At 40.2% G+C, this 24120-nt stretch overlaps 3 protein-coding genes across 3 annotated transcripts; 2 read left to right on the top strand and 1 right to left on the bottom strand.

The window, feature by feature from the left end:
* Positions 1 to 8387: 8387 nt before the first annotated feature.
* LOC116288758 (beta-1,3-galactosyltransferase 5-like) lies at positions 8388 to 9946 on the top strand. The gene has a single exon (XM_031695584.2). It carries the CDS (start codon positions 8532 to 8534, stop codon positions 9819 to 9821), a length of 1290 nt encoding a protein of 429 aa, XP_031551444.2. The 5' UTR covers positions 8388 to 8531; the 3' UTR covers positions 9822 to 9946.
* Positions 9947 to 12979: 3033 nt separating this feature from the next.
* Positions 12980 to 18462, bottom strand: LOC116288683 (uncharacterized). The gene is made up of 3 exons (XM_089024526.1): positions 18027 to 18462; positions 16560 to 16977; positions 12980 to 13055 (listed from the first exon to the last, which is right to left on the bottom strand). Exons 1-3 carry the CDS (start codon positions 18460 to 18462, stop codon positions 12980 to 12982), a joined length of 930 nt encoding a protein of 309 aa, XP_088880652.1.
* A 170-nt stretch (positions 18463 to 18632) lies between these two features.
* LOC148904824 (uncharacterized) lies at positions 18633 to 20954 on the top strand. The gene is made up of 5 exons (XM_089025264.1): positions 18633 to 19315; positions 19677 to 19750; positions 19854 to 19945; positions 20280 to 20389; positions 20477 to 20954. Exons 1-5 carry the CDS (start codon positions 18935 to 18937, stop codon positions 20855 to 20857), a joined length of 1038 nt encoding a protein of 345 aa, XP_088881390.1. The 5' UTR covers positions 18633 to 18934; the 3' UTR covers positions 20858 to 20954.
* Positions 20955 to 24120: the final 3166 nt, after the last annotated feature.

Consider the following 24120-nt stretch of genomic DNA (forward strand, 5'->3'; position numbering starts at 1 on the left):
CACCACCGACAGTGAATACGGATGCCTTCCGCGTAGTTGCTAAGGGCACGACAGATGACGTCATAATCGTTGCTAACCATGGTCAGGTAACCATTCGCGTCATACTGCGAAATTATCTTGCGTTGGTCTGCGGAGAGTATGCCATTTCCTTTCGGCGTCTTTAATTCGATGCAAAGCCCTTGATACCTTAAATGCGCGTTCAGTATTAAGAGGTCGGGTTGACCCCTTTGATAACCCTTCTGCCAGCATTTTATGCGTTTGCTGTCAGAATCCTGCAATTCCCCTAAGCCGGGCGCTATGAGCATCTGTGGGTAGAAGCGGCGTATGTAGTCCACGACTTTCTTATGCAGATCAAACTCATTTTCCATTTTGAAGACTAACTTGTTAGGACTATCGAACCGCCTTTCTATTTCATACTTACCTGTCTTTCTCAATGCGGGAAGAACGTCCTCGAGGACCCAATCCTGGAATGTCTCTGCCGTTGGCATCTTAGAGCTAAATATTAGTTGATACAACCCAGATTCGGTTACGTACAGGGAATTAGGCTGTGAATACGAGGGGAGGCGATTCACCTCCACTCTAAGTTCGCTAAGCTTTACCTTATACTTTTCACGAACATGCACCTTAATTGCATCTTTTGGGCGTTCGTAACCCAACGCAGCCGCCACTTCCTTTGCTTTGAAGTATAGTTTATCGCCTCGCACTATGCATTGCAGTTTGGTTTCGTTGTTTTCGAATACGCGAAGCATTATATACCAACGATATTTTTTTATCAAAAGGATGAGCGAGTGGATCAATAGGCAACGCTCTTTAGCTGATTCATTTCTACGCTCAGTTGCGCGTCAGACACGACGAAAACGTAGCAGTTTATCTTATCACCGTCGCCGGCACTGGCGTTTTTGGTGCGCTTGATCTCCAATGTTATGCCATCCTGCGTATTTACTAGACGTAAACCCTGACCATGCAGGTCTTCGTCGTTAATGGTGCGCATATCAATCCACAGCGTGTACTTATCCTTAAAGAATTCCTCGGGGCTAATTTGGTCGCCAAACTTACGCTTTGCCTCCCTGTAAACGTCTGCGGGCTTTATTCCCTGGGAGTAAACCTTGTTGGGAACGCCGTTGACATTTACCCCCACGTTAGTAATGTTGGGGTTGTGAAAGGCCTCGGAGTCGCGCTTACCGGCCTCGTAGGGCTTAGCAAACACCAACATTAACCCCGTGAGACTTCTTCGGGGGAGGTTAATGCTTTGGTTGATAACCTCATCCGTCTTATCCAAGAAGCTAAATGTCTTATACATCACTACGTGGTCGTAAAGGAATGCCTTGCCAGAGCTGTACTCCATGCCAGCGCTACGGGCCAGCTCTTCGCTGTACACGGTCTCATACTGCAGCTCTAAGTTGGTGATAGAATGAGGATCAACAGCCCCGCTAATTGCGCTGTCCATTCCTCCTATGACGTTCGTGGTGTGCGCCAAGGTTACTTCAAACTGTAACTCGGATAACTGCCTGGGGTAGTACACACCATGACTCGTAATTACTTCGAAATCCAAAGGGATAACGTACTTGCTACCATAAGCGGTCTTTACCCTTGTTGCGTCTGCTACTGCGGTTGCTCCACTGGAGTCCGTAGGCGCGGGGTTAGTATCGCTGCGAAGCTTACGAAGAATAACGCTTCTAATTCCCTGCTCTATCTTTTGTGCACGGTCAAAGGCTGTTAGCCACAGATCCTTATACGTGGTGTACAAATCGTACCTATTCAAATCCAAGAGGGATTCCCCTGCGAACTTGATTCTCATCTTAGAAACGAGGTTCCTACCCACGTTATTGACGGTATAGCGCTTGTCCTTGGTGCTTGGTTGTATTGCTAGGTCAAACCTTAAAGCCAAGGTGCCAGGAACCAATACTAGGTTATCCGTTAGGCGGGGCACGCCTACGTACAGCGTCTCCCCTGGCTTTGCGCTAGAAGGTGTGAATGTGACCCGGTGAAAGGTGCGTTCTGCTTTCAGCCCGCCAACCTGCTTAGGTAATATGTTGGGATTTAACTTTGAGCTTATCATATATAATGGAAGTAGAAGGAACGGATTTTGACCCCCTTACCGAAGAAGGTCAAGTTGACATTAACGACGACGAATTCGACGCATGGACTCAGGGTGCGGAAACCGACCCCCTAGTTTACGACGCAGCCCTAGAAAACAAGTATGGTAGCAGATGGGAACGCGCCAAAGCCACCTTAAGAGACATGTGGTCATCTAAAAAGCCTAACGAACCCATCCCCGAGTACTTGGAGCTTCAAAACGTGGAGCAGCCAGAGGCAACCGCGCGGGAGACCGTAGAGTGGGCAATGCAAGAGCTAACGCAGCGCTATTCCCGCTTCGATGCCGACGACGTAAGGCTCACAGAACGCGGAAACGAAGTCCTCATAAGCGTTCAAGACCTGAGATTTCCTGACAAAGACCGCTGGACGAAACCACAACCCCTCTTTGATGAGAATGGCGACGTTAGGGGTGACGTCTCAAGATTAAAAGGCTTTCAGCAGGCTACTAGGAGCATGTTAGAAAGGTTGGAAACCCTGAACGAAAAGGTCGCGCTAGAAAAACGCGCCATCGAACTGCAAAAAAAGTTAAAAGAAAGGGAGGAAGAATACGCAAAGCAAACTCAGCTAATTGTCGATGCTGAAAAAAAGTTCGGTAACGAAAGAATGATGGAAATGAGAAACCAGTTGGATAAAGCCCTGCGCGATAGGGATAAAGCGCAAAGGGACCTGGAGGAGGCCAAAAGCTCAGGCGCCTCGGTGGACACGCTACGAGAAACGTTGGAAGAAAGGGAGGAGGAATACATGAAGCAAAACCAACGGCTCGCCGACGCACATAGAAGGGAGGTCGAATTTAAAAATCAAGAAATAAGCGAGCTGGTAGACCAAAGAACCCGAATTCGACGTGAAAGAAATCAGGCTCAAAGGGCTCTTAACCTCGCCCTGCAAGAGTTAGACTTAATTAGAGACGATACCGAAAACCTACAAACCACCATAGCTGGCTCTTTGGTGGAAAGGCGGCGGTTAATGGCCGAAATCAATACTAAGGAGGAACAAATCCGGCAAAGAGATCAGGCCATCGAAGACCTGGAGGGGCAAATAGAGCGGCAGCAAGAAGTAATCGAGGACCAAACTCGTACCGAGGAAGAAAGGGAAGCAGCTCAAAAGGAAGTAGATACGCTCGAAATACGCCTTGCGGAATTGCGGGCTCAAAAGGAAAACCTGGAAAAAGAGCTGGGGCTTACCACCAAGGAAAAGGTAAAAAGAGCCCTTTTGAAGTATGGTCTTCCGCTGGCATTTGCGGTTGCTATTTCGAGCGTAGGAGGAGTCATCCTTAACGCGCTTAAGGCTACAGGCGCGGGCGTAAAGAAATTAGGCAGTGGACTAACGGACTTGGGAAAAAAGATGGCAGCCGGTCTTCCTGGGCTGCTGGGTTCGGTTGTTTCCTTGGCACTTAGGGCCGGCGGAGAACTGTTAAAGTTTGTGGGGAATAACATTTGGATCTTGGTTGTCGCTATTGGAGTGGTACTCCTGAAGAAGATGAAGGGTTAATCTTATCCTTGTGTATTACTGGTGGCTTATCGTCGTCGGGTGCCCGAGGCGTCCTCGAATGGGGATAAGTAAAGATAGTATTCGCACCGCCCTGATAATTTGGTATCAAGGGTATAGCAGTCATGGTACTAATAGTCTTGTGATTCCAAACATTATTCTTATGAGATTCTGTCCCTGCATGAACAGTATTTATCCAAACATTAATACTAAACTTATCATCCTTGCAGGTATTAATTTGAAGCTTTGCATATTGACAATTAGCTATCATATGAAAAGTAACAGGTGTAAAATCTTCATTGCTAATGTGCGGCTCAAACGAAAAATGAGCTGGCTCCCTATTATTTTTCTTATTCCTGAAGGGAAGTAATGGGTTATTATCCTCATCGACGATCCTAAAAGCAAAACCATATTCGCTGTACACCCCAATACTGATAGTACACAGGATTAACCCTAAGCCTCCAACCTTCACCCATAACCCGGTGTCCTTCCAAATATCGCTTTCAGGAAACTCTTTTTCCTCTAAGTAATGTAAGAACCAATCTTCTCTTACATGTGGATTCATATATATTAGGATTTCTCACAAAATCCACTATAAACTCATTACCGTCAGAGTGCTGATGGTTGCGTGATTATAGACTTCGTCCCTTTGATTTTCTATGCTATTTACCGTAACCTTTCCCGTATCGTCTACTCTTATCTGCAGCTTTACCTTCCCATGGCAATCAGCAACCATGTGGAAAGTCCAAACCGAGAGATTTTCGGCGCTACCGGGGTTGGGCTCTAAGGAGAAATGCGCAGGCTCCCTGTTGTTTGTCTTATTTCTCATAGGCTGCAGTACACCCTTCTCATCCAGGAACCTGAAGCCCACGTTGACATGACCGATCGTGCCAATGCAAATACTACAAAGGATTAACTTCTTTCCTGAGTAGTTCAAATTCACGGACATGCCCGTGACATCAACCCAAGATGCCTGGTTGTATTTTTTCTCGCCTGTGTAAGTCGTATAGACACAATCTACTCCAGCTACGTAGGGGTTATTCATCGCCATATATAATAACTCAGACCAATGCTTGCAGCTACTAAGCCGGATTTTAATAAGTCATGGTCATATTCCTCAGGTATCGCAGGCAAAACCTTCTTTTGGGGTTTCTTAACTACGGGTAGCTTCGTTTCGTGTGACTTTTTTGGCTCCTCTACGAAGTGAGGAATGTTCCTAAGAGTGTCAGAGTTCACGTCATTCACCCCAAACTTCATATCCTTAGTAGCTCGTTGAAGTTCGTTGTTGTATCCTACTACAGAGCCAGTATTTATAGATAAATTACTAGGCATTAACCAACAACCCGGGGCTACTGCATAGTCCAGTCGGGCCTTAGAATTTTGTATAGCTAGTTGGTAACGCTGTACGCCCTTGCTAATGTCGCCCTCCAAGATCGAACTTTCGAATAAGATCAGGGCTTCGGCTCGCGTCTCTTCTGCGGCGCCCGTATTTCCAATTATACTTGATCGGGTATTTACCTGATCTCCAAGGATAGAATACACGTAAGCTTCTATGCTGCGGTTCAAACGGGCAAGGCCGGCTTTGGTTAGTCCTTTACCTTCTGGGGGTATGAAATTAAGATATTGCTTTGTTTGCTCGTCGTTGGTAATCTTAATAATCAGTGGATTGGCACCTGCATACTTACCACCCTCGTCTTTGAACAGAGGTCCATCGCGGACTTCCTTAGTGGTTTTGGCATTTGGTTCGAAGAAGGTGCTACTGTCGTGAGTTTCCTTATGATATCCCGTGTTCCATCGTAACTGCAATGCATGAACTTCCTTATCACTTAGCTCGTGTCCACCAATCCCCCAATAAGCCCAAATGTGCCCCAAACCATTGTTAGCGCCGGCAGTGCATCGGAAATCCTTCCCTACAACACCAAACTCCTTACAAAGTCTGTTATAAGCCGGCACGCTGTATTTATTATCTCTTGGATAAAACGTGGCATCTCCTGGCAGCGCAATAACGCCCATTTCATGTAGTATTCTTCTAACCGTGAAGTGGAAGTGAAACATGAATATTGAATTCTTCATCAAGTTTGCGCTTACCCCACAACCGCTGGTGGCGCACCAAACCGCAAAGTTCAACTGCTGCGGCCTTTAACGCATGTTAGGACCACTTAACCATTCGTGGGCTTCTTTTGCGGTGGTATGATTAATGGGCACGTTTTTGAAGATATCTCGCACCTTTAACGGAAAGGAATGGTTGTTAGAGATCCGCATGTTCAATGTCAAATCCAAACTTGGATGTTCATCAAATGAAACCGCGGGTATCGGATAAGTACCAGTACCAAGCAATAATTCCTTTGACCAACCTTGCACGGGTTTAGGCTTAGGATGCTTCAGCTGAGGCGTAGGTTTCAAATCCTCATTGCTGTACATCCTAGAGCCGTTATAGTAAATCCCATCGGGTCTCCTTTCGAACTTACTAGCATCCGCGTGCGGAAACATCTTCCTAAAGGCCCTCCAGTTCCAGTAATCCCGGTTGTGGTGATGTGGCTGCTCCTCAATATCATTCCCAAAAGCGTCGTACATTAGTATATATAATGGATGTTATACCATCAGCACCTCCACTTTATCCTGAACTTCCTAAGGAACCTAACGAAGTGAATGCCGAAAACTTCAGGCTCAATAAAGCGAACTTAATCCTGGCTTACTTGGAAGGGCAAACAAAACACTACGAAAAAGTCCGAAAAAAGTACGTTAGAGCCCGGAGTACGCTACATAAGATTGCGATAACTTCAGGATCCATATCCGTTGTGTTAACGGGCTCTGGCGTTGCTACTTCGCTTACTGGGCCGGGAATAATCGTTGGAGTTCCTTTGGCCGGCGTTGGGGCAGCCTGTGGTATTATTTCTGCTGTTGCTACGGGCATTATGAAACAGTTGTCAAGCAAAATATCCAAGCATGACACGACAATAGCCCTGTCAAGGGCTAAAGTAAATACGATCACTGACCTTGTCTCAAAGGCTTTGCGTGACAGAAAGATAGACGACGTAGAATTCTCGCTTATCTTAGCCGAAGAAGAAAAGTACGAGAAATTAAAGTCGGACATAAGGAATAAAAAAACAGTCGTAAAAGATCTTTCCGAGGAATCTCGCAAAAAGATCTACCAGGAGGCAAAAGAAGAGCTTCAAAGAAAGCTTGCTCAGTAAATATCGTGACAGGGTTCTATTTACATATCGAACGCCGGCTGTCTGGTTCATATGCAAATTAAATATAATAATTTTCACATGTGAGTGAAAAAAAAAGCCTCCCCCACTCACAGCAGCTGTGGGGGAGGGGTAGAAAGTGCGATTCAACCCCGCGATGGGGGGTTTCGCGATTGGAAAAGTCAGGGGGTGTCTCGGGACGCTGTCCGGAGTTCACCCTCTGGTGGAAAGAAAGATATATGTACTAGAGGGCCTCTGGCGCGGGATGAAATAAGCCCCGTAAGCCCAAAATGCAAAAAACCCCACTGGGGATAGCTTGGTGTTCTGCGCGATGCATTCCCCAGTGGGGTTTCTGGCAACGCCTGTTTTGCATTTTTATTTTCTCGGAATCCATCCTAACAGGGGGTGGTTGGGGTCTATTTTGTAAAATATTTCATAAATTACGTCAGGGTAATAAGGAATATCCTTATTCAGCCGACAAAACATCCACTCGGCTCTGCTCATATCAGAAACCTCGGGAATAGACTTACCGGTAATTTCAGACAAAAGATAGGGAATAGCTCTGTAATATTTCCCTAGTTTTAATTTTTTCAATGTCTTCCGTAGACTTTGCGGGGTTGGCTCTTCTAAGTGGTCTATGATTTTCTTCTTTACTTCGGTGTCTAAATATACCGGTCGATAACCTTGGATATGACTCATCCAGTCTCGGAAGTATTTTATCCTTTTGTATGGGGTCTTCGTACGACCTCCATTGGCGTAATATTGCTCTTTGGTAGCATTTGGTACGGCATTACGAATATTCTTACCACATTCGTAACACTGTGCTGACGTGTCGTCTTCTATTTGCATTTTTTTACCACAACACCAAAAGGGTTCTGGCTTAGGTACGATAACTTTAGGTCTTAGACAAATTATGCAAAAGTCGTTAACGAACTTCTTACATTCGTGCATCGTATATTTATAAGATATTTTTACCTCCGTTTACGGTACAGCAGCAGTAAGGGAATCAGCGCGCGGGTAATACCCGACTCGGACGCTGTTACGTGAGCACGGGGAATATCCGTGTAATTCCGAGGGGTGACCGCGAGTCCCCCTTACTGCTGCTCAGCCGAACTTCCTCCACAAACGGTCCGCCATTGTTGACCGGCAGAGTAGTGCCCATGCCCGTTTCAACGCCCTCCCTCCTCCCGCCCTGCAAATAGCTTCCAGACCTAGCGCGTTCATCGATCGCAAGCTGATCGAAATCAATCTTCTCCTGAGTGCTTCTAGCATTCCCTTTTGTATGCAAATCGCAAAGACCTAAATGACTTTTAATTGCGATGGGTGCTTGTCAACTTAAACATTGCGCTTGATATCAAAAACAAATGACTAGACAAGCGAAACAAATGACTAGACATAGAACACAAGGGTCTTGATGTAATGAAAATCAACTTGATGTATAAAAAGTACTGCTTGATCATGAAAAAATGCAACTTGAAGTTTTGTCACGTTTGGGCTAGCATAGTCGATATGAAACATGTTTTAAAAGCCTCAATGCTTTCCGTCATAGCAACAGTTGATTCATTATATTCCACGAGATGCTTTATTCATGCCCTTCCCGTGTACCATTTCGGTTTTGGCTTATTGTCTATTCTTTTGAACCTGACTGTGATTTTACAATTGAGTGTAGAGGCTAACTGCATGACTGAAATTAGTAATCTGCGAGTATCCTTGATTGGGTTGTGCCGCATGATTTTCTATTGCATGTGCTAACTCAAGATGAATTTCCAATTCCAATTCCGCTTAGGAGGTGTAAAACTGCTGTTGGTGATCTTAAGTCTTCTCGTCTGCTTATCACAGCTGCTTATTTTGTGGTCGCTGAGTTCGAAAAAAAACGACTATTTACAAAGATTTGAAGAAGAAAAAGAAACTAAAGAAACCCAGAATCGCCAAAACTTCTCTGAAAATCGGAAAATTAATACTATTTTGGGAATTCAAAGGGTTTTATCTACTCAATCTCGATTTGAAAGCTTCCCAAACAAGAAAAACACCATCATAAACGAAACACAAAAAACCCCGCAACTCCAATTTACAAGGTCTGTTAACTCTTCCAAAGCAATGCCTACAGCCCAGTTAACAACGACTGAGAAACTTGTGGACATGGAGAATGATTATTATCCTTTTGTCGACTTTTTTTTCGTATGGCCAGAAACGATGCCAGATTTGAAAGGAGAAAGAGATTTTTTCCTAGTTGTTGTCGTTAATTCGGCCGCCCGAGGAGAAAAATACAGACTGCGTCGCGAAGCCGTCAGAAAAACTTGGGCAAAACATATGACAAAATGTGAACTACTACAAAGTGCGAAGCTCAGAAATCATAAATGGATCTTAGTGTTTTCGTTAGGAAAAGCAGGAGAATATGCTGATGATAAAGCAAATGCTGAAGAAGCCAAAATGCACAATGATGTTTTGATAGGTGACTTTGAAGACATTTATATCAACAATGTTATTAAGATGTTTATGGGGAAACTGTGGGTATCATCAATGAATGTACGCTATATTCTGAAGACAGACGACGATGTTTATGTTCAAATACCTTCACTTATCGACTTCTTTATGACACAAGGCTATCCTAAACCATTCTATGGAGGTGCGCCTTACTTCAACTTCCAAGTGGATAGAGACCCCAAGGGAAAATGGGCCATTAGCAAGAAATATTTCAGTGAAGATATTTTCCCTACTTTTTGTGCTGGAGCTTTCTACGTACTTTCCACAGATATTTTGAACAAATTGTTTAATTATGTTCGTCGAAGGCGACCATTTCACACAGACGATGCCTATCTTGGGATTGCAGCTAGAGATATGAACATTACGGTCCAAAGAATCCCCGGCCTCTTGTTGGAACCCTCTATGTCCGATATTTTGAGAGGCTTTGATGACTGTAAACTGATACAAGCGAGGGGATATGGACACGACGTAGATCCGCCGACAATGAACATAGTTTTCAATCGATTAGAGGATCTTTGTGGGATGAATAACATTACGTGCCCTAAAATAGAAGAAAAAACATGACAATCACGTTTGCATCACGCTCTATCGTCTGCCTTTAATACCTTAAGGTATCAGGGTACCAAAATCCACGATAACTTTGGAAATAAGCAAAAAATCAAAAATCGGAGACAGACTTTTGAAGAACAACTATCCAAGATAATGTCCTCAAAATTTCAGTTAAATCGGTCAAATTCCCTTTGAAAACGAACGAGTATGTACAAAATGTACGGGTAACTGAACGCAAAATCACTTCCGAGAAAAACGCAAAATTGTTTTTCAAGCCAAGAAGTGCCTGAGGGTATCTATCTTCCGAGTTAGGATTCGAGTTAGGATTCGAGTTAGGATTCGATACGAGTTAGGATTCGAGTTGGGATTCGAGTTGGGATTCGAGTTAGGATTCGAGTTAGGATTCGGAAAAGTAAATTAAATAAGAGGCCGATAAATGGGGCTGAGCATAAATTAATAACAATTATAAAACGTTTCCTGAAATCTCTGTACTTACTATTAACGCTTCTTTTTGCATTTAAAAATGATAACCGATAATCATTTGATAGTCATGATATAAAACAAACGCTGCTCAAACGCTGGGACAGCCTCAAGGTGGCCGCGGCCGCTTAACAGAGGTACCCTATCACTACAGTAATTTAGTGGCAAATACTTTTGGACTTTTGATAGTAGCCGCTTCATAAATGGTGGTCGCTTAATAGGGTAAAGCTGACCTTAGTCACGTTAAGCACCAAACACCAAGCATGTGCTGTTCCGATGCCGCCGTTTGATCACATGTTTCGTTGGCACCGGAAACAAAGTAAAGTATACCAGTAATGATGAAAAGGTAGTATACCAGACAACCCTCTTACTATTTTCCCCCCAATTTGATTTTGTTTTGTTCGTGCGTTATGGACACTGTGCTTTAATAGCACCTACAGCTATATTGTATCTTGTTGTGTTTCTTTTGGTTCAACGTTGTCGCTCACCGGCTCATCAACTAGCCTCAACTAGAGTACGAGGTATAATAAAATAACTGACACCATTAAATATTGCAAATTTTATTAGACACGTCTGGATTATCAATTTGGATATTCGTTTAGCCTCAAGCATGCAGTTCTTTAGTGTAGAGTTCAACAACTGAACTCTCTCGTTGAATGGGCGATGTTATAATTGCGTTATACTCCATGTTTTCTGTAAACGATAATGATGTATAAATAATGTAAATATATTTATGATCTTGTTTATGCAATATGATTGAATTGATTATGTTCGTTTATTCATTCATTCATGCAACCATTCATTCATATTTATTACTTATTTATTCACTAATCGCCCATGAATTTATAGGATATATAGAGGATATATAGAGGAGTTACATGGGCGGCGCGCGAAGATACAAATTTTACATTCGAGTGTTGAAAGGATTTTCACGAGTGAGCGAAGCGACGAACGATCAAACGCACCATATGGCCATCTCGTGGATACTTATGCACTGAGCCCAGAGATTTTATTAAATAAATGACTATAAAATATAGCGGATTTAATTGACCTTATGCCGTAGATGAGCTAGTAATGATGAAAAGGTAGAATGTAAAGGTAATGATGAAAAGGTAGCTAGCTTTCGCTTTCATGACAATTCGTATAGGGTTCGGCAGATGCTCAACTCAAGATGTACATACCATTAAATATCGATCTGCAACGCCATATTGAGTGTGTGAGTGACATTCAGACCCCTCACAATAACTCGTTTCTACGAGTTAAAAAGGACTACTTCTTTAATGTTTAAAACGTACATTCTGCACAGTGAAGATATCATATCCGTCACATGTTAAAATATCACTGTTGCAATGACTACCGTCATCGATATCTGACTACAATAGTAAATGTTTCGCGTTTTGGAATCTAACACAAATTATTGACCCTTTAAAGCTGGGGAAAATATTTTTTCAGCTTTGTTCAAAAACAAATTGAAGTAAATAATTCACAGCATTACTACGTACAAGTAAATCTAAGATGGATGATATAATAGGAATTTGACCTAAAATTATAATTTGTTGGGGTTTGTATAATTCGAGTAGCCCACAAGTGCATGGAATGATTTCAATATGTATTACGTATACAACAAACTGCTGTATGCTGTGAATGTTTTAGTCAAAAGAACTGCATGGTGATTCTAAACAAATTATTGGCAATAACCAAGAATTTATCCAATGATATTTGTTCCAATATTCGAATCCTAACTCGAATCCTAACTCGAATCCTAACTCGAATCCCAACTCGAATCCTAACTCGAATCCCAACTCGAATCCCAACTCGAATCCTAACTCGAATCCTAACTCGAATCCTAACTCAAATCCTAACTCGAATCCAAACTCTGGGGTTAGTTTATTTCGAAGTACCTTTGACATAAGGAAATTAGGGACGCCAAAATGTGTCCCCGATAACAGACAAAGTAACGAGAAACTAAGATCGAATTACTTCATTATTGTTATTCATGGCGGGAGGTCCAGATAAATTCCTAAAACTGAACTTTTATTTGTTATTCAGTGCCGTTCAGTAGTGTTTTTTAGGCATTCATCGCTATTATTCAAGTTCAGACGTTTTGTTCGCTCAGTGCATACTTATTATTTTTAAATATACGCCTAAGGGCCCGTTCGCACTAGACCGACAAAGATTGCCCGAGTCATTTTCAGTAATAATAAAAATTGGCTTTGACAAAAAATTGTTTGAACTGTTGTGTTCGCACTACAAGCAAAATCTGATCCGCAAGAAGTAGTCATTCAAAATGTAACACTACATGATGTGTATCATCATCTCTCTATTTTTCTTCCTCGCTTTTTTGAAAGATCTGATTTACATGCATTACATGCCTGTCACAAGATGGATTGCGCGCGCTAGATAGATCAACCAAGAACAATGACTTTCCTTACAAAAACAAAATTTTAATGTGTTCCCTTGGTGCGAACGGGAAAAGCAAGCAAACAGCAGGAAATCAAATCAAAGGGCCAAAAGCCACAGGGAACCCGGCTATATATTTTTGCTTCGTTTAGAAAAGTAACTTTGCTCTTTGTGGGTTTCGTGTGTTGGGATCGGTTTCCTATTACATAAGCTGTAATCAGATCTGCGCGCTGTGATCACCGTTGGTGTTTTGTTTCTTGCTATCGAGTCGCCTGTGCTGTGTAACGCACTTTCTAGTAAGCAGTCAAAAACATGGACCCTGCCTTTTGTATGCAGCCTATTACACAGGAAGCCCATGATTGAACAAGCCTAAAATGGTCATGCAATTTCAAAATCATTGCAATTTAATCATAACTCTCTCCCTTTTCACTTGCCATGGTAGGCATTGCAAAAAATAATGCGCAAATGATCATGAATTCTATAATTTCAATTTAGACATAACTTTATTTTGCAATTATAACACAAGTATACAAAGCAGTTTATGAAGCAGTTGTGGCTAGCAGGTAAGTCAATTCATCATGAACGGTTTATAAAAAAGAACTGTTTTCTCCACAATCAGCACCTGATATTAAATTAATAGTCAACAAATAAACTCAAAATATATACACTCGACGAAATAATGGATTTGGTCATCATATGTCCGCTTGGCAAATGTTGGGCAAATATGGTGCTCTATATTTGCCCATACATTTGCCTATGCAGGCAAAGGTCGGGGTAAATTTCTAATAAATTTGCCATTGCTTTGCCATACATCTGAACACATGGGTAAATATGTTATATATTTGCCCTTAGTTTAGACGCATTTACCCAGTGGGGATATATGATAACCGTTTTTGCCCTATATTTGCCCTATTGTCAAATGAAGGGCACATATGAAATCAACTTTGCACTAGGCTTTGCCCCATATTTACCTGGGGAGCAAATACAATACCCCAAACTGAGTATATCCGATGTGAGGTTTCCGTTTCAATTTATTGCAATCAAAACTTTTCAAAACAAATCAATAATTTTTCAACTGAATTATGATGGATGTTGGCTTGTTTTTACGACTTACGAGGGGGGAGTGCATGCAGGTCCATCTCAGTCATATGTGTCAATTTTTTCTCCTAACGCATGACATCAATGTTGCGACCACATTAATTCAATCATTGTTTTGCTTTGATGTCATGAAAGTGAGGTTATATGCGTTGATACACACAGGAAAAAACGCGGACGATGTATTTTTAATATGCGTAAGTCGTACATGCGTTTTTTCCAGTGACAATAAGAAAACTCATTAACCCATTAACCTCAGCTGCATTTCAAACCGCTAACATCTGTAATATTATTTGAAGCATCAATTTTGTTTAGTCTAAACATATGAATTCATCTTTTTTATTGGCAATATATGCAATTTCATTCATAATTATTTTAATTCATCTAATTTTAAACTCATCAAAGAATTCATTCAATTTTCATTTTGACTATCTAGTTACTGATGCACAGTTCAAACAGTTTATTTTTGATAGCTTTGAATATTTTTCCTGGATGATACTTTACTGTCATCTCCATCATCCGTACAATTTACGTAGTAAAGGACAAACAATTAATACTCTTTCTTTGTCAATAACATCGTAAGCAGCAACAAACTGGCTGTGTATCCTTTGTATGGGAATGAATGTAGAGGGCCCTTCCATTTCAAACAAGTTTCTGCACCAAATTTCATGTGGTCTGCCAATCCTGTGTCTTTCTGGATGTCGCTGATACCATCGAACCTTTGCCATACACAATGATTCCTGCTTGCCATCAATTATAATGGTTTGTTTAAGAAAGAAATCGACAACACCGGGGCGCAAGTCAAATGAATCGGTCTCAATACTGCCACTATATTGGCCACACCAACTTGCAGGAATGAAGGAAGAACGTTCCAGTCTAGAGTCAGAGGACCCTAGCTTTGTCCCCGAATATCCAATGGTACTAATTCTCTCAAACGTATCGGTAACACATTCAATGACCGAGTGTTGAGGTAAAATTGTTTCATAAGCTTTAAAGAGATATTCTGTATAGTCATCATCAAGAACATCAATGGATCGAGGTGAAAAACATGAGTATGCATTCATATTGCTCCACTCTAAGCAACGTAGTACTTGACCAACTGAAAGATTAAGTGTTGATGGTATTGATGGGATGCTTTCGCCAAGTGTTCCTACTTGTTGTGCCTCCTGAAGAAGTTGAAATACTGGTTGGAAAGTTTCTCGAAATCTCTCTGGTAAAGGGATATCTCTTAGTTCATGCTTTTGGAGAAATTTTCTCATGATTTGTATTTCAACAGATCTATTGTTAGTTCGAAACGCTCCTAAAATCCCATTGAAACGTTCGAAGCTGAAAAGCCAAAATGAATATACAGGCCCGTAATCTAAAATACATTGTTTGAGGTGCAGGTGTAGATGCATGTTTGGCGTAACACGTTCCTTTCCATATCGTTTTTCAAACGATTTACAAAATTCCACTAGGTAATCATGTCCTTCTTGTAGCTCTTCAGTTGTAATAAGTGGAGAGCAAAGGTGAAAGCAGGACAATACGAATAACCTCCACAGCTCCAAATCATCTGTTGGAACGATATTCCAAATGCAGAATACAGAATACAAGAGAGTCCATGTTTTCCACTGATCAGCAGTAAATCCTCCAAACGATGTTGATATCTTTTTCGGGAGACGCCCAATAAATGATGGTGCTTTGACGTCATCTACCTTTTCCTGGATTTTATTCAAATTTTCTTTAGAAATAATTGGCGTTTCAGCATTTAGCCATACATTTTTCATTAAATGTTTTGCTGTCCCTAAAAACAAATTGTGCATAGGATCAACAACATGGTAACGAGTACAATCGAAGTAAGGCAACTGTAAGAGTTCAGAATATCTTGTTCCAGTGGAAGTTTCAATTTGGTTTCGTTCATCAGCGGTTGTTGCATTGAGTATTTTCTGAGCCTCTCTTCGGTGCTCTTCATTTGTCCTTGGTGTATCGTCATCTTCGAAACCTGAAAAATCCATGCTACTAAAATCTCCGGGAAAAAATCTTGTGCACTTTGAGCACCCTCGGTGAGCAGTACATCCTAAGAAACCGCAAACTTTTCTTAGTGCAGGAATGTCACAAGCAATACAAAGGAGGGCAGCTCGAAAACATCTTGCTGTTCTACTCCCATGAGGCCGAACTTGGATGCCTTCGTGCCACAATAAGTTCAATTCGGCTACAAGTGGTTGTAAGTACGTATTGATATTCAATTTGGACTCGTGTGGACCAGGTATTACCCCAACTATTATTACGTTTTCCTCTTTGTACCTTTCTTTTCTCGGAAGATTTAGGAGGACCATATATATGACTCCAACGCTATAGACACTGTGCTTAAAAGGCTGAAACCAGTCAACATTCAGCATAAAAGCATAATTATTAGGCTGGGCAAGGAAAGGAGTGCCGTTAAAATATTGCCAATCTTTCCACACTTGGCCATCGTAAATATCAACTAAAATATCGTCCGGTACATTCCGATTTCTCCAAATCTCACATTTTTGTACAAAGTCTGGTCGCTTAATAAAGTGAGTTAGAGTGTCTCTGATGCTTTTATAACAATAAACTTTATGTGGGTACAATTTCGTCTGTCCATTTTTCAAACGAATTTCCTTAAGCAATTCCGCTCCACAAGGTGTGCGGCGAAACAATTGACGGTGATTCGGAAAAGCAATGTGAGAACATGGTTTAGCAATGACACGCCCGAATCTTGTTGTTATGCAGTCTTGAAAACGGTATAGGGTGTCGCATTTCGGACAAACAACATACTTTGAATGCTTATCTTTAAAAGAAAGATAATTTTTCAAGAGTTTGAAGGAGCTCGGGAAAACCAATACTGCGGTTGGGAAAATGATTGGCGAAAGCTCACACAAAACCTGAAAAATCGCTTTAAAAAAGGCGAGGAGAATATCAATGCCTCGGTCTGGTACAGAAAAGTATGCAGACCAAAAGCACACAAACAAGGCAATCCAGTTAATAAGGGTCACTCGGGAACTTGCTTCGACGGCAACGCTTATTTCTGCACTAGATTGTTCAAAATCTCTTTCTACGTCTTCGATATCAATATCCCAAGTTTCAACCAATCTCCTTCTTTCATTTCCTCTTATCTCTTCATGGTCAGATTCACTGTCCAACTTGTCATCCCAAAACACTTGATCTTCTTCCTCAAAGTCATTTATTCCGTCTCCTTTAAACATAAGCAAATACGATGTATTTTATTCATTCGGCATTGCATAACTGCAACATAGTATAAGATAAAGTCTGAAACCATTATAATACTAGAAAAAAAAAATGTCAGTAAAAAAAACCTCATGGGCTAAGGGACCGGTCATTATTTAAGTTGGGGGGGGGGGGGGGGGGGGGAGAAAAAATTGGGGGGGGGGGGGGGGGGCTGAAATTTTTGCTAGTGAAAGTCTTGAAATTTAAAAATGACTTTTAGGGAAAATTTTTAAATTTTTTACTACAATCCATGGGGGGTTTTCGATAAACTTGGATGCCTTCAAAGGGGGGGCCTTGAAATTTTTTTGCGTCACTGACAATTTCTCCTCCACCCCCCCCCCCCCTACCTCCAACTTAAATAAGTACCGGTCCCTAAATGTATAATTTTGACCCAAATTTTGCTCTGAAAATAAATGATTTCCATTGAAAATAAAATATAAATTTCTAAGTCAGCAAAACAACAATTTATAATTCGTGAAAGAAAAATGATAAATCGAAAATAAAAAACCCAAGAGACATATTAAATAAATTACTTATAATTGTATTTCTCTAACTTGACAAACATGTTTTGCCGGATACCATGCTATCTCAGGATGACCACAGTCATGAATTGATTTGGAGACGAAAATGTACAGCAATATCCATTTGAACATAGTAAATTCTTTTTGGCGTTTTAAATGAGTTATCTCTAGCTATGATTTTATAAACTCTTTGAATGAACCTTTCTGAATGAACACTGAGGTTTTAATGGCAACCATAAGCCGATTACTTAATAATGCACCCTTCTTAAAAGTAACGGTGAAAACGAGGCTAAGATAGAAATAGAAAAGAATCATTTGTACCTCTAACTTAATCTCGCTTCAATAACACTAATGCTTGGTAGTAAATCCAATAGGGGAGCTAGATCATGTGCAAATCAGCCGCTTGTTAAAGATTCAGTCTTTTATCTATGCAGTTTGACTTTATCATTTAAAGATTATATAATCTAATCATCAAATAAACGTATAACATCAATACCTTTTTGTGAAGTAGCTGGTAAGAATTCGTCACTTGATGGTTGGTTTGTATTTGGCACATCAGAGGAGTCTTGATCAGTTTGGTCCAAAACGTTTATCTCGCTGTAGTCATTAGAAGAAGTGTCGTTCTGGCCGTCAATCTCGTGAGTGAAAATACTATCATTTGAGTCTTCGTCGTCATTCCGCTGTAATTGCCATTGATTTGTTAAAGGATCATAAAATTCTTCTTTGTGACGGCAAAATACTCTGTAATGTAAATCTTCGTTACAATGAAAGCAATGATAACGCTTTGACATCGCAGAAGACATTTTGTTTTCCAGAACTATATAATTAAAAAGACGTTGTGTATCATTGGGATAATTACTCAAAATCCAAGCATTTTGAATGGCTAACAGCCATATTCCAGCGTAATAAAGTTCCACGTCCATCAACCACATGCCATTGGACAAAAGCACGCCGGATCTTTATTACCGCGCCCTTTTCCTTAGAGCTGTCACTGTTGGCGGCAGATAATGGTACGATGGTTTTAGAGCTAGAAGCTAATCAAGTTTATTGCAATGATATTTCGTGAATCTAGGCTTTAGAAAAAATTTCATAACTTTATAAAATGGAGCAAATAGCTTTAAGATAATAGATATATTACTTAACATGAATCCTGGATACAACTTCAGCATTTTTATAAGACAGTTATTCCTTTTTTTATTATTAGACTTCATTATATGAACGTATATGTCATCACAAGTCACGTGATACGCCGTGATAGATAGGGGGTAGATTTGTTCGGTGGATGTGCTTATTCGTTCATTCGCCTTTTGGTCACAAACAGGTAACAAACTCTGTCGGTCATCTAGTTTCTCGCACATTCTATATCTTTGCTTATAAATTGCGTTCATTCGTCGCGATCAAAAAATGGGAAGAACATCTACACCTTTACCAGGACGCCCAATGCCAATCCATTCTGTTACTGCAACTACCAGTACAAGCAGTACGAGTAGACATACTGAAAATGGCGCCAATTCTCAAAGGCTTAATATACTTATTCCCTCTGTCCCTGGTGGTAACGAGGATGTGCTAAGAGAACACAGAAATCGCCTATTGCAAGCAACAAGCGAGAATGAGAACGTTGACCCCGACAGCGAAAAAGAAGAAATTTCTTCAAATTTCGAAACGATTGTAAAACAGTTTAAAGAACTGCAAGAACAAAACCGCCAAATACTAGCCGCCTTAAAAGAAAGCCAGCAGAACAAGGACAACAGCAAGACCAAGATTACTGTCTCAAAGGCTGTTGCAGTAAGTAAAGTGGCAATATTTAAAAAAGCAAGCTATTTTTATTGATAATTTTACTGGGAATTCTTGGCGCGAAGAGTAGTTGGTATAATTATGCAGCGGTATAATTTATGCAATGCTAAAATTGGCGGGAAACCCGCCATGGCAGTGGTTAATGCTACCAAACTTTATCATCGATTTCCAATAACAAGACACTGAATGATAATGATAATTTCCTTTTTTGTAAAGGAATTGATTTGATTTCGATTTTTTCCCCAATATTATACAATCACAGCCATAAAAATAATGAAAACATTATTACTATGTCTAAGAATAACTTAAGGTACATCTTATGATTTTAATGAATTATATTATGTTATTACAGTCTGAAGTACGCTTGGTAGCAAAGAAATTACGGGACAGGGAAGAAAACCCTCTTATATGGGATTTTACTAAAGCGTAAGTATAAAAATTTAATAAAAATGATCTTGTATGAATCATCCATAGTTTCTTTCCATATTAAGTTTCCACTTACCACTCAAATATGGCATTTCCTAATTAGTTTCAGAGATGACGTCAACGAACAGATTAATAACGCAATAAGGGATAGAGTTCTGAATGTTCATAAGGATGTCTCTGCCGTCGAGTTAGAAGGTATTTATGTATTTTATATTACGAAGTGCGAAAGGCCTTATGCACCTATCAAAGTTAACCCGGGGGGGAGGGGTGAGGACAAAGGGTGGTGGTGGTCGGGGGGGGGGGGGGAGGGGGGTAACGAAATCCTTTTAGAAATATTCAAATGCCGAAGGGAGGGGAAGCAGTTTGAAATAAAATAACACGGAAAAGAAAAAAAAAAAAACAAAAAAAAAACAAAACAAAACAAAGCAAAAACAAATGGATGCTAAAGGAGTAATTGTCGGCCAAATGCCAAAATTTCTAACAAATTTTGTCTCAAGTTTTAATATATGGGTACTTGATATAATTTCAGCTGCCCTTAAAAGTCACTTTCTGACGAGAAGAAAGAGAAACAAAAGAGAGCGTTCAGGGGCCCTTGGAAGGCATCAAAAGATGCAGCGGAAAACACAAAGAAAACAAAATGTAAGTAAACTGAATTTGCAACGATTATGACTTTGTTTAATAAGAAACTTTGACTGACGGTGTTTTTTTTTTTCTTTTTTCTTTTAGCTCCTAAAATCCAGATCCAAGGCAGCGGACTTGTCAACCTCGCTATCACCAGGGGACAAAGAGAAAGTCAAGGCAATTATGAAACTGGAGTATATGTCATCAGAGGAGTCGATGTCAGAGGCGGATGACCAGGCTGATGACGATACAGCGGACAGTGGCTCTGATAACGAAGGGGGCCCTACTAAGCAGAGTAAAGTTTTAATAAAACACCCTCTGCCATGGAGAAGCCCCCTAGCTAATCAGTTCATGGAAAGCATGGACCGAAAGGCAAAAAGGAGGCTGTCAGAGCGCAGTCTCACCATGCTTTTGAAGCGGAAAATCGGGGAGCCGTCAAGACGCCCAAGGCCATCTGGAGGTCCCGAATGGGCATTGAGAGCCTAAAGGTTTTTATCAAATCAAGGGCACTGGGACACCGAACGTGGTTGGGGTTTCTACGAGTTTTATGAATTAAATCTTGTGTCACTGTTCCTCCGTTCCTTTGGCCTGATTTCTAGGGTTTTCCTTCTTCTTTCGATTATTTGAACATTATACTTGTTTACTTGAAGAAATCCAAAGGTCAATAGGCTTAAATAGCCGCTGCTATACCGTTTGACCTTTGGATTTCTTCAAGTAAACGAGTATAACGTTCAAGTAATCGAAAGAAGAACGAAAACCCTAGAAATCAGGCCAAAGGAACGGAGGAACAGTGACACAAGATTTAATTCATAAAACTCGTAGAAACCCAACCACGTTCGGTGTCCTTAATTAAGTTTTTGCAGTTATAAATGAAGTGTACTACTACAGAATATCTAAAAAGAATCGTACATAAGCCACAGATCGATTGACAACTAAATATATTATGATCTCCTTTCACAAATTCTGTCACAAGATGAAACAAACACCTATAATTAATTTACAGAACTAGCATTTTCAATTAGTTGTAGTTAACAAATTGTTCATAGTTAATCAGTCGTCAAGAAAAGGAAATTCACAATAAAAATGTTTCAGTATGATTTATGTCTTTTTTCCTGCTTCTTAGTATAGGTTAGCTATGTTTAAAGTATGAGGTGGTTGTCACGACATATATCGTTTCTATTTTTTTTGGCCTGCCATAAGTGACAATAGCTGAAGACTGATAATATAGTTAAATTTAGCAAATATGATGAGCATAATTCAACTGAGCAAATATGGCTAAGACGCGCTGGTACATCTAAGGCATTAAGGGGGCATTAATCACATATACGGTCAGAGCATATCGCATGGTATATATAAGGCATAAATCACATATACGGCCTGGAAAAATACAGGGTATATGTAAGGCATTAATCACATATACGACCTGGGCAAAGACAGGGTATACGTAAGGCATTAATCACATATACGGCCTGGGCAAACACAGGTTATATGTAAGGCATAAATCACATATACGACCTTGGAAAATACAGGGTATATGTAAGGCATAAATCACATATACGGCCTGGGAAAACACAGGGTATATGTAAGGCATAAATCACATATACGGCCTGGGCAAAGACAGGGTATATGTAAGGCATAAATCACATATACGGCCTGGGAAAATACAGGGTATATGTAAGGCATTAATCACATATACGGCCTGGGCAAAGACAGGGTAAATGTAAGGCATTAATCACATATACGGCCTGGGAAAATACAGGGTATATGTAAGGCATGAATCACATATACGGCCTGGGGAAACACAGGGTATACGTAAGACATAAAACACATATACGGGCTGGGCAAATACGTGCACATATCAAATGAGCATTCACATTTACTACCGGGTAAATGTATGGATGATATGATATCTGCTATATATTTGCCGTTTGGGATTTTACTGGGCCATACGGACTTTGCCATCTGTGCCCATGGGATAAATGTGTAGGTACATATCATATACAGTCATTGGGCAAATATTGTCTACTATTAGTCAAATATGATATTTGCCCATATATTTGTCTATATGTTTGCCTACATGACAAATCCATTTTTTCGTCGAGTGATAACACGTGTGACGTTGGGCTTCCTGTGTAATAGAGTACTGACATATTGGTTAGCGGTTGAGACAAAATGTCGGCCTTTTTTCGATGAAAGGAAAGAATGTTAAAAAAAACAAAACAAAACAAATAGTTTATATAATGAGTTACTTTACATAAAAATAATTGTATTAATCTTTAAACCGGCGTTCCAGATGGTGATCCATACAGATGGTGGTCCAGATTATGGTCCAGAAAGGGGGTCCAAAAGGTAGGGTCTATGGTTTGTCGACAACTGTACCAAGTTCTCTTAAGATACTTGGAAGACCGTTATGCTAGTTTTTTTTTGTTGACTCGCCTATCAAAGATTATAAACAGATTGTCGAACGAATATGTCTTTCCGTTCCATTATTACATGTAAATGTTTTTTCCCGCTAACCTTTCTGAAGTTCCCGACCTCTGCATTACTAATTATATTCTTTGAATAGAGTTTTTTTTCAATATTCAAAGCATTGAAGTGGAATTGAACTCGGTTAGTAAAAGGATTCAAAACTTAGCGAAACGTAGTTACGGCCAAAGGTTATATGCTCTATTAACGCGTAGTATAGACCCTATCAAGGTTATTTCCACATCATGGCAGCATAGTTAATAGAGGGGAATGGTTAGGAAACTCTATTGTTATAGGTTGTTGTTCACTTTTTTCAAGCGTGAGCGTGCACAAATCTTTGTTTTACCATTGTTTTAACATACAGTAGTGGCAATGGCTGAGTGAACAGACCAAAATCTTTCTTTTGGCAGCTAGTTCAAAATACTTAAAGATTTAAAAGAGATAATTGAATATTCCTTACAATAAGCTTATAAACAAAGTTTATGTTTACTTATTTTGCAATTTCGGATGAGCATAAATCAAACATATTGCACGGTCAAGACCGGTTCAACCTCACAAGCGAACAAAGACCTGATAAAATAGGTTTCCTAACCATTCCCCTCTATTAACTATTATAGCTGGTGTGTCAATATAGACAAAGGCTTTCTAAATTTGCGTGGTATTTATTGATCTCAAGAAAGCTTTTGATACTATCAATCACGAAATTGTCATCAGGAAGCTGGAATGTTATTATGGAGTTGAAGAAAGAGGATTAAGTTGGATTTAAATCGTATCTTAGTGATAGAACACAGCATTGCCGATACAAATCATCAGCTGTCTGGTCCTCGAACTATAACTTGCGGAGTTCCTCAAGGATCAATCCTTGGTCCTCTGCTCTTTTTAATATACATAAATGATTTACCGAATTATTTTACACAAGGCATACCTAGAATGTACGCTGATTACACAAATATTAGCTATGAAGCCTCAACAATTAGTAATCTTAAAACTCAAATTAATTTAGAACTTCAAAATATCAATAGTTTGGCTTAGAGCTAAAATAAATTAAGCTTAAATATTGCTAAAACCGAATTCATGATTATTGACTCACGCCCGAAAAGCTACAAAATCTAAGAGATAGTACCATCACCTTACAAGTAGATAATAAACAAATAAAAAAGGTCGATAATACTAAATATCTTGAGATGACATAGACGACACCTTGTCATGGAAAATCCATATTAGTGAAATCTCAAAAAAGCTTTCCTCGGGAATAATTGGTGCACTGAAGCGAGTCAGACCGT

This window comes from Actinia tenebrosa, unplaced genomic scaffold (assembly GCF_029948245.1).
Source record: "Actinia tenebrosa isolate PJP-AT-01 unplaced genomic scaffold, QUT_ActTen_1.0 PGA_scaffold9__36_contigs__length_13948895, whole genome shotgun sequence".
Lineage (NCBI taxonomy): Eukaryota > Metazoa > Cnidaria > Anthozoa > Actiniaria > Actiniidae > Actinia > Actinia tenebrosa.